Raw genomic sequence first — 19,685 nt, 5'->3', positions numbered from 1 at the left:
ATTGGGCACATGAAATTTTAGGGGATGGTGAGGGGACTCTCCCTCCCAGACTGCTAATTTTGATGCCCCTTAAAAGGTCTCATGATTATGAAATACTTCTCTTCATCCAAAAAGGTTCCCACCCCTGTTTTATATGAAGATTCAACTAATCAGAGATGTAAATAAACCATATTAAAGAAAGAATATGGTCTCCTGGGCCAATCTGGAGCAACCAAGAGCACCAGCCCCCTGTCGCATTCAATCCTGGGAATCAATCTGGGCCATGGAGGAAAGGCATACAGCAACTTGACTTCTGGCCACTCTTGCACTAGGGCATCTATCCCCAAAGACTTTGGATCCCTTCTGTGGCTGAAGAATCGCAGAACCTTCACATTGTGCAGAGTCAGCAACAGGTCGAGGAACGAGAGACCCCAGCAATCCCGAATCAGTCAAAATGTCTTGTCTGACATGCCCACTCTCCTGGGTACAGACTCCCTCTCTGCTGAGAAAGTCTGCTCTGATGTTGTCTTTGCCTGCAATGTGCGAGGCTGAGATCTGGAGATGCGTTTCTGCCCATTTCATGTTGATCTATTTCAGTGACATCTCCTGGCTCCTAGTACCTCCCTGATTGATTTAAGTCACGGTTGTTGCATTGTAAGGCATTATTCGGACTAACTGACTTTGCAGCCTGTCGCTGAACTGCAAACAGGTCAACAGGACAGCCAGGCTTCCAGCCAATTGATGTTTCAGAGAGACTCTTCTGCACGCCAACAGCCTTGCGCCATCAGCTCCTGGCAGTGAGCTCCCCAACATCAGAGACTCAAAAATATTGTCTGAACCAGCCAGTCTGATGGGGACAGGGAAACTCCCTGCCACCACTGCAGTTGGGAGGATACCTTCCCATTGGCAGGAGAAGCCGAATTGAATAATCCTGAGACTGCAAAATCCCCCAAGACAGTAGGGAGCACTGAAGAGGACCCATGTGCTCTCGCAACATCACCACTTCCAAAGTCACTGCCATTAAGCCAAGAACCTGCAGGTAAGCCCATACAGTTGGGCGCAGAGCGTTCAGACAGACTTCAGCTAGCAAATTCCAAATTCGAGCTTCCGATAGAACATCTTGCCCTGCTGCGTGTCGAAACGAACCACAGGTATTCCGGTGACAGTCTAGTCTGAAGGCTGCACTTGGCTAAGTTTATCACCCAGCCAAGCTCCCGCAACAGGGAAATCTCCTTGAGTTACTAGGCGGCTCTCTTCCAGTGACTTGGCATGAATCAGCTAATAGTCCAAATATGGATGTACCAGGATTCCATCCTCTCTCAATGTTGCCGCAACTACCACCATTACTTTGGAAAAGGTCCTGGGAGCGGTGGCCACTAGGCGGCGCTTAATGTGGGCACTCAAAAGATAAGGCTTTACTGTGCGCCTAAAAACTGGGTGCACAGTGAGACAAACACGCCGAAACAAGTCTGTAGAGGGCAGATTAATAAAGCACGTGAAAAGCCGCTGTGGCCTACCACACAGCGTGCAGCAAAAGCCTCAAAATGGGGCCTAGCCCAGAGAGGCAGCTCATTTTTTCAAAGTTTCCATTTTGAAAGTTTAGTACTAGAGCTGTAGATTTAGTAATTGTCCACCTTCCAATCTAATACAGATCTGATCATGTTATGATCACAATTGCCAAGTGGCTCCAACACAATTACCTCTCGCACCAAAACCTGCATTTCAGTAACAATTAGATCTAAAATAGCTCCTTCTCTCGTTGGTTCCTGAACCAATTGTTCCATGAAGCAGTTTATTCCAGGAATTTTTTCTCTCTAGCATGTCCTGATGTTACTTTTATCCAGTCAATAGAAACATAGAAGTGACGGAGGAAGAAGACCAAACGGCCCATCCAGTCTGCCCAGCAAGCTTCACACCTATTTTTTTCATAGGTATCTGTTACTCTGACCGCTGAGGTCAGGGCCCTTATTTGTAACTTTCTGGTTCCAATTCCCTTCCACCGCCACCAACGATGCAGACAGCAGTGCTGGAGCTGCATCTAAGAGAAGTATCTAGCTAATTGGTTTGGGCTAGTAACCACCGTAATAAGCAAGCTACTCCCACGCTTGTTTACCCTGCCTGTGCAATTCAGTCCTTGTTGGTTGTCAGAATATAAATCCTCTTTACTTCATTCCCTCCTGCTGTTGAAGCAGTGAGCTGCGCTGGATATGTATTCCAAGTGAAGTATCAGGCTTAATTGATTTGGGGTAGTAACCGCCATAACAAGCAAGCTATACCCATGCTTATTTGTTTACCTAGACTATGTACTTCATTCCTTGTTGGTTGTTGTCTGAAAATAAATCATCTTTACTTCATGCCCCCTTGCTGTTGAAGCAGAGAGCTATGCTGGATATGTATTCCAAGTGAAGTATCAGGCTTATTTGGTTTGGGGTAGTAACCGCTGCAACAAGCAAGCTACTCCCCGGCTTTTTTGTGGATGCAAATTCTTTTTTCCACATTTCCTCTTGCCGTTGAAGCATAGAGCAATGTTGCAGTCACATTAACTGTGTGTATGTTTATTGAATAAGGATATTAATCTCCAGATAGTAGCCATCATTCTCGCAAACAAGCTACCCCCGTGCCTCTTCTCTTCATTCACATCCTCTAGACTTTATGGATCCAGAGTGTTTATCCCACGCCCCTTTGTAATCCTTCAGTTTTGGTCTTCACCACTTCCTCCGGAAGGGTGTTCCAGGCATCCACCACCCTTTCCGTGAAGAAATACTTCCTGACATTGGTTCTGAGTCTTCCTCCCTGGAGTTTTAAATCGTGACCCCTGGTTCTGCTGATTTTTTTGCAACGGAAGAGGTTTGTCGTTGTCTTTGGATCATTAAAACCTTTCAAGTATCTGAAAGTTTGAATCATATCACCCCTGCTTCTCCTTTCCTCTAGGGTGTACATATTTAGATTCTTCAATCTCTCCTCATAAGTTATTCGATGAAGGCCCTCTACCTTTTTGGTCGCCCTTCTCTGGACCGCCTCCATCCTGTCTCTGTCCTTTCGCGATATGGTCTCCAGAACTGAACATAGTACTCCAGGTGAGGCCTCACCAAGGACCTGTATAAGGGGATAATCACTTCCCTTTTCTTACTCGATATTCCTCTCTATGCAGCCCAGCATTCTTCTGGCTTTAGCTATCGCCTTGTCACATTGTTTCGCCGACTTCATATCATTAGAGACTATCACCCCAAGGTCTCTCTCCTGCTCCGTACATATCAGCCCTTCTCCCCCATCGAATACAGTTCTTTCAGATTTCCACACCCCATTTGCATGACTCTGCACTTCTTGGCATTGAATCTCAGCTGCCATATCTTCGACCACCCAGCTTCCTTAAATCCCATCTCAATCTCTCCACTCCTTCCGGCGTGTCCACTCTGTTGCAGATCTTAGTGTCATCCGCAAAAAGACAAACCTTACCTTCTATCTCGTCCGCTATGTCGCTCACATAGATATTGAACAGGACCGGTCCCAACACCGATCCCTGCAGCACGCCGCTTAACACCGCTCTCTCTTCAGAGTAAGTTCCATTTACCATCACACATTGTTTTCTGTCCGTCAACCAGTTTGCAATCCAGGCCACCACCTCGGCACTCACTCCTAAGCTTCTCATTTTATTCACCACTCTTGTGCGGTACCGTATCAAAAGCCTTGCTGAAATCCAAGTAGATGATATTGAGCGCTCTTCCTTGATCCAATTCATTGGCTACCCAGTCAAAAAAGTCAATCAGATTTGTCTGACAAGATCTTCCCCTGGTGAATCCATGCTGCCTCTGGTCCTGCAATTCTCCCGACTGTAGATAATTCACTATTCTTTCTTTCAACAGTGACTCCATTACTTTTCCCACCACTGAGGTGAGGCTGACCGGTCTGTAGTTACCAGCCTCTTCTCTGTTCCCACTCTTGTGAAGCGGGGACCACCACCGCTCTTCTCCAATCACTCGGCACCACACCTGTTTCTAAGGATCTATTGAACAGGTCACACAGCGGACCTGCCAGCACATCTCTGAGCTCCCTCAGTAGCCTGGGGTGAATCTCATCAGGCCCCATGGCTTTGTCCACTTTCAGTTCCCCAGCTCTTCCCATACATTCTCTACTGTAAATGGAGTTACATCTACTCCATTCCCCTCCAGTTTCTTGTTAACTAGCGATGGTCCTTCTCCAGGGTCCTCTTTAGTGAACACTGAACTGAAGTATTTAATATTTCTGCCATTTCTTCGTCTCTCTTCACACATTGATCCTTTTCATCTTTCAATTTCACTATACCACTTTGGACTTTTTTCCTTTCACTGATGTATCTGAAAAGTGTTTTGTCACCTCTCATTACCTCTTTGGCAATCCTTTCTTCCGCTTGACTTTTTGCCATTTGATTACTTTGTCTCCCTCAGTTCTACCAGATATTCTTCCTTGTGCTCCTCCCTTTGGGATCTTTTATATTTCTTGAATGCTGTTCTTTTAGGCTTTATTTTGTCAGCCACCTCCTTTAAGAACCAGATAGAAAAGTAAAGAAAAGAAAAATGAAACCTAACATATAGATTAGTTGCCTTAGTAATTGCTCCTTTTAGTTTGGTCCACTGTTCCACATCTCTCTCGTTCTCCCAGCCTACTAGTTCTTCCTCCAGGTTCTTCCCCATTTCATCAAAGTCTGTGTTTTTGAACTGCAAAACTCGGGTCTTTGTGCTTCTTTTCTGTATCCTTTTTGTGATATTAAACCATACCGTATGATGATCACTGGTGCTGAGGTGGGCACCCACCTGGACATCAGAGACATTATCTCCATTAGTGAGCACTAAATCGAGTATATCCCCCTCTCTTGTGGGTTCCATTACCATTTGTTTGAACAAAGCTCCTTGCAGGGCATCCACTATTTCTTTTCTATTGTTAGATTCTGCAGATGGGATTGTCCAGTCTACATCTGGCAAATTAAAGTCAATATTGGGGTAATAGAAATCTCTGATTATTACTGCACTGCCAAATTTATTAGCTTCCCTAATTTCTTTTAGCATTTCATCATCTGTCTTATTTTCACTAGGTGGTCGGTAGAGTACTCCTATTGCTTAACTCTTCTCCAACCCATATGGGATTTCTAGCCATAAAGATTCTACAATGGCAAAGAAAAACAGCAATTTTAAGTGTGGAGGGGTATGAGGTAGTGGGAGCAGGGAGCACAAAGAATGAGCTGGGGGGGGGGGGGGGAATCTGTGGCAAAATACGTAAATAAAGTTACCTGTTTAAAAAGTTATTATGGGTAAGACAGATATGAGGTCCATATTCAAAAGGTTTTGTCCGGCATCATTTGGGACATAGCTGGACAAACCTGGGGATTAAGTATCTCCCATCTCCCACCACCTTTGATTAGAAGTTTTAGCAGCTTAAGTTTTAATGGAGTAACGAGTAAGTTATTACCTGACAAAAACATATCGAGTAAAAAAATAGGTGGTATGGGGGTATGCTAGTGGCAGAGCTTAAACGTATCCCTGTAGCACTTAATATCAGTGTTACTAAGTTAGGTTTAGCTGGATATGTCTGGCTGTGGTGGAGAGCAGGTCTAAAGTTCTCAGCATGTTTACCTAGGTAACTTAAAACCTAACTACCTATATGGTGAATATAGCTGTTTAGGGAAAATACCATGGCAGCCAAGCAGGTCAGATCCTCACCTTCAGACATCCCAAAATAATTGAAAAAAAATGTCAGAGCATAGCACTCCCCTACACCTCCCCTACACCTAATCCACAAAAATATTTTTAAAATGTTGCAGGCCATAATTGTTTGATGTCCTCTTTCCCACACTCCCAAGATACTAGGCCTTTTGTGTTAGGCGATACATAAATTCTAATAAATGTAAAAATAGTGAGCCTGGTTCTGGGCCTCCTCCTGTCCCCAGTTAACCCTATCTCCAACACTCCCAACCCACCCAGAGCCCCTTAAACTCTCAGCCAATATGCAGTAACGTCTCATTGTGCTCCCAGCAGCATCTGGTATTGTTCTGACAGTGTTACATGACTGCAATGCTGGCAGAGAAAGATGGTACACTTTTAAAAGCACAGTAAGACTCTACCCTAGCTTGGTCTTGGGGTTTCTGGATGGGTCAGGAGGGTGGGGGATCCAGAGATAGTCTTTTTAATGTTGATATCTTTGGGGATGGGAGGGAAGGAAGTTTCAGGCCACTATGGTGTGCAACTTGTTTTTATTCTTTTAATGGGAGGGGGGGGGGGGGGGAGAATCGGGTGCTATGCTCCTTTTTATGTTTTATTTTTATTTATTATTTTTTTAAACTTTTTTTTTTGGGGGGGGGAGGGTTGTGTATTGGGCCTGCTTAGCTGCTAATTCCCTCTCCCAAAACACTGACTATAATCAGCATATATCTGGTTAGCTTTACAGTTATCTGGGTAAACTTACCTACGAGGCTCGACCTGCTGAATATTTAAGCTAAAGCTATCTGGATAACTTTACTCTGATAAACTGCCATTTGCTAAGCTATTGAATGTGTGTCTCAATGATCTTATATGGCCAATTTTCTTGTAGAAAACGAGGAAAAAAATAGTTTAACCCTTTACATTTTATTAATATGCGAATTTGGGAATGTAGTTTCAGTGCCACATTACCAGCCCAAAAAGATTTCAGAACACCATGCTTCACAGAAAAGATAACATCTCATGGATTTAAGGTTATGGGTCCATCAAGTTAACCATCCAATCAAGTGTTTATATTATACTTGAGGCTTGTACAGATAAATTATGACTTACATGGTCAGCAATAGTGCGTCCCAGCTTATCCATCCGTGATCCTGCTTCTGCAATTTTCTTGGCTGCACTAATCACGTCAGATGTATTTTTTAGTGGTCCTTTACCTCTGCAAAAAGCAGCAGTGTTTTTAGATAAAAGATGTAATGAACTGCAAACTTTACACAAAAAACAAAACTATCTTTTCTGTCTTTTCAAACTTGAAAGCTAATCAACAGATATTTACTTCATTAAAAAATAAAGGGAAAAATGATAGCCCTTGAATTTGCAAAGGGTAAAGTGACTTGCCCAAAATGATAGCCCTTGAATTTGCAAAGGGTAAAGTGACTTGCCCAAGGTCACAAGGAGCTACAGCAGGACTTGAACCCTGGTCTCCTGGTTCATAGCCCACTGCTCTAACCACTAGGCTATTCCTCCTCCCTAATAGCATGAACATTGTTTCTGGCCTGGAGCAGAAGACTGCAGGATTCTGAAAGAAGTTCCTCTGGAAACTACTATAGAATCACAATGAAACAGCACATACTGGGAAAATTAAAAAAGCTAGTAAGGTAGGAATCCAAAATGATTTGCCTAATGGAGTTTCTGCTTTGCACCAAAATGTATGTTGATAATGTAAGATTGTGATTTGATCTCTGATTTACGTATTTTTCTAAGACAAAAATTTTCTAAACAATTTTGGATGCTGTGTTCCTGAAAAAAAGGAGACACCTTATTTTGCCTAGATGAAATGTTTTAAAAGCTTGCTCTATTACTCTATTTTTTTCATTTTACTAGGACCACTGAATCTATTCTTTGCAGTTATTATGCTTAGAATAGTTTGTGATTTATGTCCTATCACATGGTGCTATCTGAAGGCTGAATTCCTAAAGTTCCGATTGAACTGTATGAAAATTAGCAAATGATCATTTAGGACGTTACTTGATTTGATTTATTTAATAAGAGCAAAATTTGAAGCGAGAGGTTATCTACAGGCTGAATCAATTTTCACACAGAAAACTACACATTTCAGTTTTTGCATAAGTGAAAAATGGTGGCTCTTAAAACAAACATTGCACTGCATTTCAGGCTCAGTTTGGCATGTTATTTTAATCCTGGCTTTGCTACCTTCTTCCTTGGCAATTTATTTAAGCAGCATACAAATCAATATTTTTCCTTAGTAGTGCTTACACTTGGTAAGGATACTTTCAATAATAACTGAACAAAAAGTTATGAAGACCAAACTATAACCAATTCCATAAATTAAACTAAAGCTTCGGTACTATGGTAACCTTGATTGATTCAAGGATGCAGCTTACTGGGCTTTAAGTAAGTTTTGCTTGAAAATATGAGCCCCATTCTCTTGGACTGCGAATTATATCTCATTAATAACTACATCTATAGTTGGATTATAATAATCTTGGTGATTAGCTTTATGTATGCAATATTTCTGACTATACAAGTAATACCTACAGCTCTTAGTTTTCTGCAGCAGGTTGGGAGTTAATTCTGCAGCAGGAATTATAAAATTCTGCAATAAAGTTTCAGAAATCCTAAATCATTTTTATAATTCTGTATATTATATACTGTTAATTTTAGTTTTCTATAAAAATAAAGTAGGGTTTTCAACCTATAATTTTTCTTTTCTAGAAACGAAGTCTCTATTATTGTCACACAAGGATAGGAAAGAAAGAGGAGACTATGCATAGTAAAGAAAGTTCTGGGGTCAGAGAAAAGGAGGGGGAGTTTGCAGTACTGGGGGGAGAGAAGAGGGAGGCTGGTGCTGGGATCCTGTTGGGATGGCGAGATTGAAGAGAATCTGGAATCAGGAGATCTACTCCTCTCATATACACTAACTCACCCCAGCCTCTCTCACATACATCCCTCATGTGTGTCTCACACCCTCTCAATTGATAACCTCCCCCTTTCATCACTTCCCCCCTCCAGCTGATCCCCTTTCACCTCAGCCCCTAGGCATTAGTAGCAGGGCTGGTGGGGGAGGGGAAGAGGTGCTGTTTTGTGCTAGCCAGCAGCCTGCCCATCCTAACCTGGTTCCTGGTTTCCACAGCGGTGTGGCATGAGTCATATTTTGCAGCACTGGCATGTGGTACTACTGGAAACCAGAGACCCTGATAGTCACTTGATTCATTTAGAAATGTTACTGTTAGGAGATTACAGGAATTCCTTATTGTTCCCCCTGCATCTTAAGAGCAACAGGGTATGCAGACATTTTACAAATTACCTAACACACTGGGTATCCAATTTACACAAAAGGAAAGCTACCCTTTGTGAGATAAATATAGACCAATTAGATCTATACATTTTAAGGTAATCTGAGCCTCTAGCAACCATGGCAATTCATGGTCTCCATGACAATACCCTCTGTCCTCTACAGTTAATTCAGAACTCTGCAGCTCACCTTCCAGGTGAGGAACTTCAGGTCGCAGGACTTAAAGAGGCTCGAACGGAGGTTGCATTAGCCTCGCCAGGACAACTGAGATCCATGGGGTGGCCGGAGGTCGGAATGGGGGCTTCAGTTGAACGAGGCCCTGCATGAAGCGTCTGATGAAAGGCTGGACTGAAATGGGTGCACTAGCGACACCCTGGTGGTAGGCGCTGAGGTGCACGCAGACCGAGCTGGTTTGGAGGCCAGACTCGAATAGATCCCAGAGGTAATCCAGCAGGCAGGAGAAAGGGTCCAGTCCGTGACCATCGGATGATGTCACCCACATGTGAGGACTACCATCCTGCTTGTCCTAGGAGAATAGGACTAAGGGGCACTCCATGAAGTTAGCAAGTAGCACATTTAATGCCAATTGAGAAAATTCTTTTTTGCTCAACATACAATTAAGCTTTGGAAATTGTTGCCAGAGGATAAGGTTAGTGAAGTTGGGTTAAAAAAAAAAGGTTTGGATAAGTTCATGGAGGACAACTCCATTAACTGCTTTAATCAAATTGTCTTAGAGAATAGTTACTGCTATTACTGGCATCAGTAGCATGGGATCTCCTTAAGTGTTTGGATACTTGCCAGGTACTTGTTGCCTGGATTGGCTACTGTTGGAACAGGATGCTGGGCTTGATGGACCCTTGATCTGACCCAATATGGAAAGTTCTTATGTCTCGTGTTGTACCAAACATCTAGACTGAGATGGCTGAAGACTACTCATGGCTAGGTTCACCACCCAACTGAGCTCTTGCAACAGGGAAGTCACCCTGGCTCTCTTCTAGAGACTTGGCCCGAATCAGCCAGTCATCCAAATATGGATGTACTAGAATCCCATCCTCTCAATTCTGCTGCTACTACCATCATAACCTTGGAAAAAGTTCTGGGTGTGGTCGCCAAACCAAAGGGTAATACCTGAAACTGCTAATGGCACCCCAACACTGCAAAAAACGCTGAAAATGTTGGTGCTTGACATTCCCCTGACTGCACCTCCATTATCACTGAGTCCAAAGTTTCCATGTGAAAATGAGTCACCCGCAAATGACAGTTGACCTCTGAGATCCAGGATGGGATGAAAGGAGCCCTCCTTTTTGGGCACAATGAAATAGACTATTGCCCCGTACTTTGAGATGTGGGTACTGGAACCACAGCCCTGAGACCGAGGAGCCGTGACAGTGTAGACTCTACTGCTTGCTTCTTTTGCAGGGCGTGGCAAGGAGACACCATGAACATGTCCCGAGGAACACTACGAAACTCCAGCGCATATCCTTCTTGAATCACCTCCAGGACCCACTGATCCAATGTGATCTTGACCTACCTCTGATAAGAGAGAAAGGTATCCCCCTATCTCCTGTTCCTAGGGGTGGGTCAGCAAACCTTCATTGGGAGGCTCAGGAGCTTCACTGCCCAAGCCTGCACCTTGCTGGGCTGTCTGGGACGAAAGGACTGAGACCTACCATAAGGAAGAGTCCTCTGAAAGGTTGCTCTTCTGTAGGGTTGAAAACACTTGGATCCCTGAGCATGACCTCTCATGGTAAAGGAGCGCGGCATCTGCTTCTTATCCTCCGGCAAGTGAGAACCAGGGATTCACCCCACTTACTGGCCAGATTCTCCAACTCGCTTCCAAATAAAAGCAAGCCTTCAAAGGGTAATTTCATGAGGTTAGCCTTAGAGGTTGCATCAGCTGACCAATTTCTCAGCCATAACTGACACTGAACCACCAATAACCAAAGCCACCCCTCTGGCCGAAGTTCTGACCAAATTGTAGCTTGCATCTGCCTGGCTGGCTCCATAACTGCCCTGGAGAGAAGTAAACAAGAGCGAACCACCAGCGAACAACAAGAACCTATCTGCAATGTCATTTTCAATTCTCCTATCATGAACATCCTTCAAGGCCGCTTCTCTCTCTCTATGGGGATAGTTGTCTGTTTAGAGTCTGTTTAGAGCCTACACAAACAAGTGCATTCACCTTTGGGAAACGTAAATGCTCTCTCACTACTGGATCCAAGGGGTACAGACCTTCCAAAACTCTGCCCCCTTTTGAAATTAGCCTCCGGTGCACCCCACTCAAGACTAATCAATTCTTGAATGGCTCAGAATTAGAATATGTTCTAGGCACTCCCAGCATTTTCAAAGTCTGGGAGATCAGAGCCTGCAACTCATCTCTATGAAAGAACCACAACATAGTCCTGTATGATTCCAGTTCTGGAGGAATTTCCCCATCCTCCAGGGAGTCAGGATTAGCCTCTTTAGTGGCATCTGGGTCTCTAATGGGAAATCCTACTGCTGATCTAGGTGTATTCTGGCACTTAGCAGTAACAGGCTTTGATTCTACCCTGGCAGGATTGGGCTGGGCTGAGGACTGCACCTGAAGAAAGGATTGTAATCCTTTAAAAAAAAGTATACCCAAGAAAAGGCAGAAAGATCCAAACTAGGAGGCCCCTGTGCTGCACCCACTGAGCTACCTTCCCCCGCTGACGAACCAATTAAGGGGCTAAGATTAGGTGTTCCTCCTAACTCGACTTTTTCAGGCCCTCATCAGTCTTGCAAGAACCACACTTCGTAATACTGTTCGTTACTGGTTTTGTTTAATGCCTGTTGTATTTCTGTAAGCTGTGTACATCAATAAAATATTAAAAAAAAAAAAAATCAGAGGAAGCAAACTCTCCCTGAGCCTCCAAACAACACTGGCACAATTTAGAGGACATGCCAGGCTGAGATGGCCGAATATGACAGGCAGCGCATAGGGAAAGGCGCTTAGATTTCTTAGCTATATAGTCACCATTCTCTCTCTCTCTCTTTTTTTTTTTTAAATTATTTGCATCCAAAACTTCAGGTGTCGCAAGACTAGGCATCCCAAGGATAAACACACAATCAATGCTCCCAAGCTAAGTGCAAAGTTTAGCACTCATCTATAAGAACATGCCATACTGGGTCAGACCAAGAGTCCATCAAGCCCAGCATCCTCTTTCCAACAGTGGCCAATCCAGGCCATAAGAACCTGGCAAGTACCCAAAAACTAAGTCTATTCCATGTTACCGTTGCTAGTAATAGCAGTGGCTATTTTCTAAGTCAACTTAATTAATAGCAGGAAATTGACTTCTCCTCCAAGAACTTATCCAATCCTTTTTTAAACATAGCTATCACTAACCACATCCTCTGGCAACAAATTCCAGAGTTTAATTGTGCGTAGAGTAAAAAAGAACTTTCTCCGATTAGTTTTAAATGTGCCACATGCTAACTTCATGGAGTGCCCCCTAGTCTATTATCCGAAAGAGTAAATAACTGATTCACATCTACCCATTCTAGACCTCTCATGATTTTAAACACCTCTATCACACTACCCCTCAGCCGTCTCTTCTCCAAGCTGAAAGGTCCTAACCTCTTTAGTTTTTCCTCATAGGGGAGCTGTTCCATTCCCCTTATTTTGGTAGCCCTTGTCTGTACCTTCTCCATCGCAATTATATCTTTTTTGAGATGCGGCGACCAGAATTGTACACTGTATTCAAGGTGCGGTCTCACCATGGAGCGATACAGAGGCATTATGACATTTTCCGTTTTATTCACCATTCCCTTTCTAATAATTCCTAACATTCTGTTTGCTTTTTTGACTGCCGCAGCACACTGAACCGATGATTTCAATGTGTTATCCACTATGACGCCTAGATCTCTTTTTTGGGTTGTAGCACCTAATATGGAACCTAACTGTGTAACTATAGCATGGGTTATTTTTCCCTATATGCATCGCCTTGCACTTATCCACATTTAATTTCATCTGCCATTTGGAGGCCCAATTTTCCAGTCTTACAAGGACTTCCTGCAATTTATCATAATCTGCTTGTGATTTAACTACTCTGAACAATTTTGTATCATCTGCAAATCTGATTATCTCACTCGTCGTATTTCTTTCCAGATCATTTATAAATATGTTGAAAAGTAAGGGTCCCTGAGGCACTCCACTGCCCACTCCCTTCCACTGAGAAAATTGTCCATTTAATCCTACTCTCTGTTTCCTGTCTTTTAGCCAGTTTGCAATCCACGAAAGGACATCACCACCTATCCCATGACTTTTTACTTTTCCTTGAAGTCTCTCATAATGAACTTTGTCAAACGCCTTCTGAAAATCCAAGTATACTACATCTACTGGTTCACCTTTATCCACATGTTTATTAACTCCTTCAAAAAAGTGAAGCAGATTTGTGAGGCAAGACTTGCCTTGGGTAAAGCCATGCTGACTATCCCGGATGCTGCTTAACCTGGACATCCAGACGCCTGCCCAAGTGTCCAAAAACTAGACGCAGAATCTGGATGAACTATATGCAATGCCTGAACCAAAGCTCCTGAAGAGGGAAGCCAAATGAACATCGTCATGGCCTACCATGCAGCGCATAGGAGAAAAGCCTCAGAGAGGAGCCTAGCTGATAGAGGCTGCTCAAATCCCTTAAACCTCTCTCAGTTCGGGACTAATGTCGGAATGATGCACTGAGCACAGAAACCGGGTAAGGAGGAAGCCTTACACAAAACATCCTCCTAACGTGTCTATACACACACACACACACACACACACTTCAAATCTTACCTGAGATCAGCCTTTACTGGCTGAGTATACAGATCGTCTCCGGCTGTGGAGGGAGAGGGCATATGCCATCACTGCCACACTTTGCTTCCTGCATCCGCTGCCTTTCAGCTGTCCAAAAAGCTAAGTCCATGCTGGTTGAAAAACCAGCTACCAGACCAAGAAATTCATCTGAGGGACCACGGAAAGCACCTCAGGAATCCTCAACTGAGGGAGAGACCATTTGGTATCACCGCAAGAGAAAGGGGCTAATTAATTTTCCTTTTATTTCTCCTTCCAAAATCTAAAGCAATCCTAGTAGGGAAATGCATGTCCACTATCTGCTGGAGACTAAGAATACTGGTAGGCTAATATCCCTGCAGAAGGATATACACTGTGACGTCAGATTGATCCATCTCCTGAAATCATCTGTCTACATACACACACACGTGTAAACAGTGGAGTTCCTCAGGGATGTGAACTTGGACCGGTGCTTTTCAATATATTTATAAATGATCTGGAAAGGAATGCAACAAATAAGGTAATCAGATCTGTAGAGGATACAAAATTATTCAGAGTAGTTAAATCACAAGTGGATTGTGAAATTGCAGGACAACTTTGCGAGACTGGAAGAATGGGTATCCAATTGGGCAGATGAAATTTAATGTGGTCAAGTGCAAGGTGATGATTATAGGGAAAAATAATCCATGCAGTAGTTGCATGATCATCCAGGAAAAAGATCTAGGCATCATAGTGGATAATACATTGAAATAGTCAGCTTAATGTGATGCAGCAGTCAAAAAAGCAAACAGAATATTAGGAATTAGTAGGAATGAATGGTGAATAAAATGAAAAATGTCATAATGCCTCTCAATCACTCCATGGTGAGACTGTACTTTAAGTACTGTGTACAATTCTGGTCACCACATATCACAAAGATATAGTTGCAATGGAGAAGGTACAGAGAAGGGCAACCAAAATGATAAAGGGGATGGAACAGCTCCCTTATGAGGAATGGCTGAAGAGGTTAGGGCTGTTCAGCTTGTAGAAGAGAAGGCTGAGGGGGGATAAGATAGAAGTCTTTAAGATCATGAGAGGTCTTAACAAGTAGATGTGAATAGGTTATTTTCACTTTCAAATAATAGAAGGACTAGGGGGAATTCCATGAAATTAGCAAGTAGCAGTTTTAAGACTAATCTGAGAAAACTACTTTTCACTCAATGCACAATTAAGCTCTGGAATTTGTTGCCAGATGATGTAGTTAGTGCAGTTAGTGTAGCTGGGTTCAAAAACGATTTGGATACGTTCTTGGAGAAGAAGTCCATTAACTGCTATTAAACAAGTTTACTTGGGAGTGGCCACTGCTATTAATTGAATTAGTAGCATGGGATCTTCTTGGTGTTTGGGTACTTGCCAGGTTCTTGTGGCCTGGTTTGGCCTCTGTTGGAAACAGGATGCTGGGCTTGATGGACCCTTGGTCTGACCCAACATGGCAATTTCTTATTTTCTTATATAGTTATGATAGAGAAGGTACAGAGAAGGGCGACCAAAATGATAAAGGGGATGGAACAGCTCCCCTATGAGGAATGGCTGAAGAGGTTAGGGCTGTTCAGCTTGGAGAAGAGACAGCTGAGAGGGGATATGATAGGGGTCTTTAAAATCATGAGACATCTAGAACGGTAAATGTGAATTGGCTATTTACTCTTTTGGTTAATAAAAGGATTAGGGGCACTCGAAGTTTGCAAGTAGCACATTTAAAACTAATCTGAGAAAATTCTTTTTCACTCAACGCACAATTAAGCTCTGGAATTTGTTGCCAGAGGATGTGGTTAATGTAGCTAGTGTAGCTGGGTTTAAAAAAGGTTTGGATAAGTTCTTGGAGGAGAAGTCCATTAACTGCTATTAATCGTTGTCTTAGAGAATAGCCAAGGCTATTACTGGCATCAGTAGCATGGGATCTACTTAGTGTTTGGGTAATTGTTGCCTGGATTGGCCACTGTTGCAAACAGAATGCTGGGCTTGATGGACCCTTGGTCTGACCCAGAATGGCAATTTCTTGTGTTTATATATATATATATCTATATATCTATATCTATATATACACACACACACGTGTGTGCGTGTAGCAATAAAATCCTAAGCAAGAGATGCTAAATGAAATATCAGAACATATCCACTGCTTCCTCAGTGCCTCTACAAGCACCACAAGATGGAGCCTTTGGGACCACACACAATCAAGCTGTGTAACCTGTTGCTAGAAGATGTGACCAAGGTAGGGTTGTAAAATAGGTTTGGACAATTTCTTGGATGAAAAATCCATAAAACATTAGCCATCAAATAGGCTAAGGAAAGACATCACTATTCCTGGGAGTAACAAGATCTTGCTTTTGTGATTTGCTGAATACTTGAGATTTCGACTGGCTACTGTTGGGAGACAGGATGATTGGCTCAGTAGACCTTGCGTCTAAACCAGCATGGCATATCCTATGTTATGTCAAGTGTATGAAGTTATTCTGGGCTATATATATACGAAAGAGTTGGGCTATATATATATATATATACACACACGAAACAGTTGCATGCATTGCTTCCATTGCATTCAAATTTAACTCATGCATATTCATTGTGAATATCTTGAAAACCTGACTAGCTAGGGGTCCTCCAGCACTGGTTTGGGAACCACTGCTCCAAACTATTTTAGTTAGCTGCATGTTTTTATGTCATCTGACTAGTATGTATTGTTGCATGCTGCACCGAAGTTTAAGTAGAAATTAATAGAAGATGCATTCCAATTTCTAGTGAATGGGAAATCCCTATTTGAAGGCAGATTACAGAATTCCATCATTTAAAAAGGATTTGCCTTGAAAAGTTTGCCATATTCACAAATTGCAGAAAAGCAAATGAAAACTCCAGTTCATATTTCCACTATGGCTCACCTTGTAAAGTCCGTCATCTCCATCATGATCATACACATTTGTTTTGCCAGAACAATAATGTCATTACCACTGTCATCCCATTTTGATACTTCAGCATCCAATTTACTTTTTTCTTCTTGGAAACTGGCAACTTGTTCAGCAATTTTAGCTTTCTGTTCCTGAGGAAGCTGAGCCATGATAGCCTAAAATGATTAAATAAAAAAAAAAAAAAAAAAAAAAAGCAGCATTTTAAATGTTACCCAGTCATTTTGATTATGGTGTCACATCTTTAAAAGTAATCTAGGACAAGCAGATAGAATAAGAGCTCATTAAAGTGTTATCCTTAGCAGAAGAACTAAAGACAACTTGTCCCCACTTTCTGCCCCCATTCATCAGTATCAAGTTCTCCCAAAAATATTATAGACTATGAAAAGAAGCTATAGCAGAAACAGGATAGTTGAGGTCAATTTCTAAAGTTCTGTGTTTTATAATATTTTTCTGGCATGTTTTGTGATAAAATGTCAAGGTAAGAAGTTTTAAGATACATATGTTGCCATTTTCCCTTTCAACAGGAAGTGTCCCAGCACACAAGTTTCATGGAGATTACAAATATAGGTTTTTATAGTGCTCCAAATAAGGGCATTCTTGTCACATATCAGGGCCAAGACAATCTACAGCTGGAGTCTTTGTAACTTGGTATTTCCTTTTTAAATGTTATTGCTAGCAACCTGGTTCCACTCTGGTTCAGATGACGTCCATTCTTTTGGAACAGACTTCCCTTCTTCCTCAAAATGTTGCCCAGGTCCCAATAAATCTAAAGCCCGCTTCCCTCAACATTGACTCATCCATGCATTGAAGCTCTGGTGCTTTGCCTGCTTCTGGAGCCTGGTGCATGGAACAAGGAGCATTTCGGAAAATGCTACCCTGGATGTTCTGGATGTCAACCTTGTACCTAAAATCCTAAATTTGGCTTTTAGAAGCTCCCTCCCATGCCTTCTTGTGTTTGTGCCCATGTACCACAACAGCTGGCTTCTCCCCATCTCTAAAATCTTAGACAGGTGACATGAAGTGCATTACCTTTGTGCCAGGCAGGCAAGTTACCAAGCAATCGCCATGCTTAGCCACCCAACCAGTTATCTATATTTCCAATGACTGAATCACAAACAGCGACCATCCTAGAGACATATCCTCTGTGTGATAACACTACACCACCACCAGGAGGGCAGATCCTAGCTACACATCATTTCCTGCCACACCAGGGTGATGGTCTCCATTCAGGCAACTATACTCCTCCAAGACAGCACAGGGCTGCCAGACTAGAAGTAAGACCACTATGTCTGGACTAGGTGCTTACTTTGAAAGGCAGTGTTTGGTTTTTGCCAAATAAAATGTTGCGACCAAAAGCTCAATTTTTGACATCTATTCAGAGATTATTTCAGAAGTTGTGCAGGTCATCCATATGCTCTTTATTTTATTTAAAAGCATTTATATACCATTTTAAAAAAAATAAATTGTCAAAACTGTTATATAAATTAAAAGAATAAAAATACATAAACTGGTATATAACAATATTAACAGAAAATTTAATAAATGGGGACTGGGCCATGGATCGCTTTGTGATCATAGGAAGGGGAAGACAAGGGAAGGACTAGAAGTTATCTAGGGAAGGATATTCTCAAAGGAAATAGGGAAGGGAGTGAATGTATTTGTTTTTGAAAAGTCTGGCGGGGGGAAATACTGCGAAGGGGAGGGGGAATGGTGTTGAGTAGTGGAAGTTAAGTGGGTTGGTAAAATGTTAAATGCTAGTTTAAATAAATATGTTTTTAGAGATTTTTTGAAATGTAGTGTGATAGTAAACGAAGAGGGTTCGGTAGAGAATTCCAGAGGGAGGGTCCTGCTACGGAGAACGCCCTCCTCCTGGTGATGTCTAGTCTTGCCTGTCGAGGTGATGGAATGTCTAATAGATTTTGTGTTAATGATCTTAAGTGCCAAGTGGGTTTGTAAATGCGAAGCAGAGAACAGAGCCAGGTGGAAGACTAGTTGTGTATTAAGCCATGAATGATAGTGCATCTGCATCTTGACAAACCTGAGGGGGCTAGCACTGTTCTTTATAGAGTAGTTTCTTAGCTATCCTCCCAAGACCACCATTCCCATTTACTTTTTCCTGATAGTTGATACATAAACACTCACACCAGTGTCAGCGAGACAGGAAGGCCTGCAGCTATCCATACCCTGCATGCTGTCAATTAACTCCCACAATTCAGGGCTCATGCTGTAGCTGGGAAGACGACACATACATAATTACACATGTGCTCAGAAAAGAGCTCCTAAACCAATTGCAACCCTCTCAAAATGTGTGGTATCTCAGGTTACCTGTTCAGTTGAGAATCTGAATAACACTGGCTGTTCAACCTGCAGAGGGCACCCATTTGTTAATCCACGCTGATTGGGTTCCCCTCACTAGATACCAATTCTCTGCTATTCTCAGGCTAGCGTTAACTGAGTTGGGATTTGATGCCAACTTCTTCGGTACCCACTCCCTTCAGGATTGGGATGACCATTAGTGCTGCACAGGCAGGCTTTACTATTGACACGATACAGCAGATAGGAAGATGGATATCTGCAGTAAACTCATGTTAGTCTAGATCAGACATACCCTGCCACTCACAATCATTAATCTTTCATTGCAGATTTGCTCGACAATTGAAGGACAGTATGAATTGTAGGGAATTCTTTCTTCCACTGGACAGCCAGGGGGCCAAGGAACGACCCTATGGACAGTTGGGTTTGGCTTGGAAGGGGATATGCATTGAATGGTTGGGTAAGCATGGTATGAGCTGGGAGCAGCTCTTGCTCTGTCAATTGCATGACTGATTTGATTGCCTCGCCTGCCGCCATAATAATACATCTTGGATGTAATGACTTGGATGACTTATACAGACAACTTGGCAGGATTATCTTCCTGGTTCTCACACACGTGTCTTTTGCTACGATATAATCCCACACACTAAATGGGACGATCAAATTATAGAGACACC

At 42.6% G+C, this 19,685-nt stretch overlaps 1 protein-coding gene across 1 annotated transcript in view; it reads right to left on the bottom strand.

Moving 5' to 3' along the window:
* The window catches only part of CTNNA1 (catenin alpha 1), a 332,156-nt gene that overhangs the window by 22,957 nt on the left and 289,514 nt on the right, over positions 1 to 19,685 (bottom strand). The window contains 2 exon segments of the mRNA XM_029583454.1: positions 6,762 to 6,867; positions 16,669 to 16,850. Coding sequence (XP_029439314.1) covers positions 6,762 to 6,867; positions 16,669 to 16,850 — 288 coding nt within the window.

This window comes from Rhinatrema bivittatum, chromosome 18, assembly GCF_901001135.1.
Source record: "Rhinatrema bivittatum chromosome 18, aRhiBiv1.1, whole genome shotgun sequence".
NCBI classification, from domain to species: domain Eukaryota; kingdom Metazoa; phylum Chordata; class Amphibia; order Gymnophiona; family Rhinatrematidae; genus Rhinatrema; species Rhinatrema bivittatum.
The sequence above is the reverse complement of the archived record's forward strand: the minus strand, read 5'-3'. Positions and strand labels throughout refer to the sequence as shown.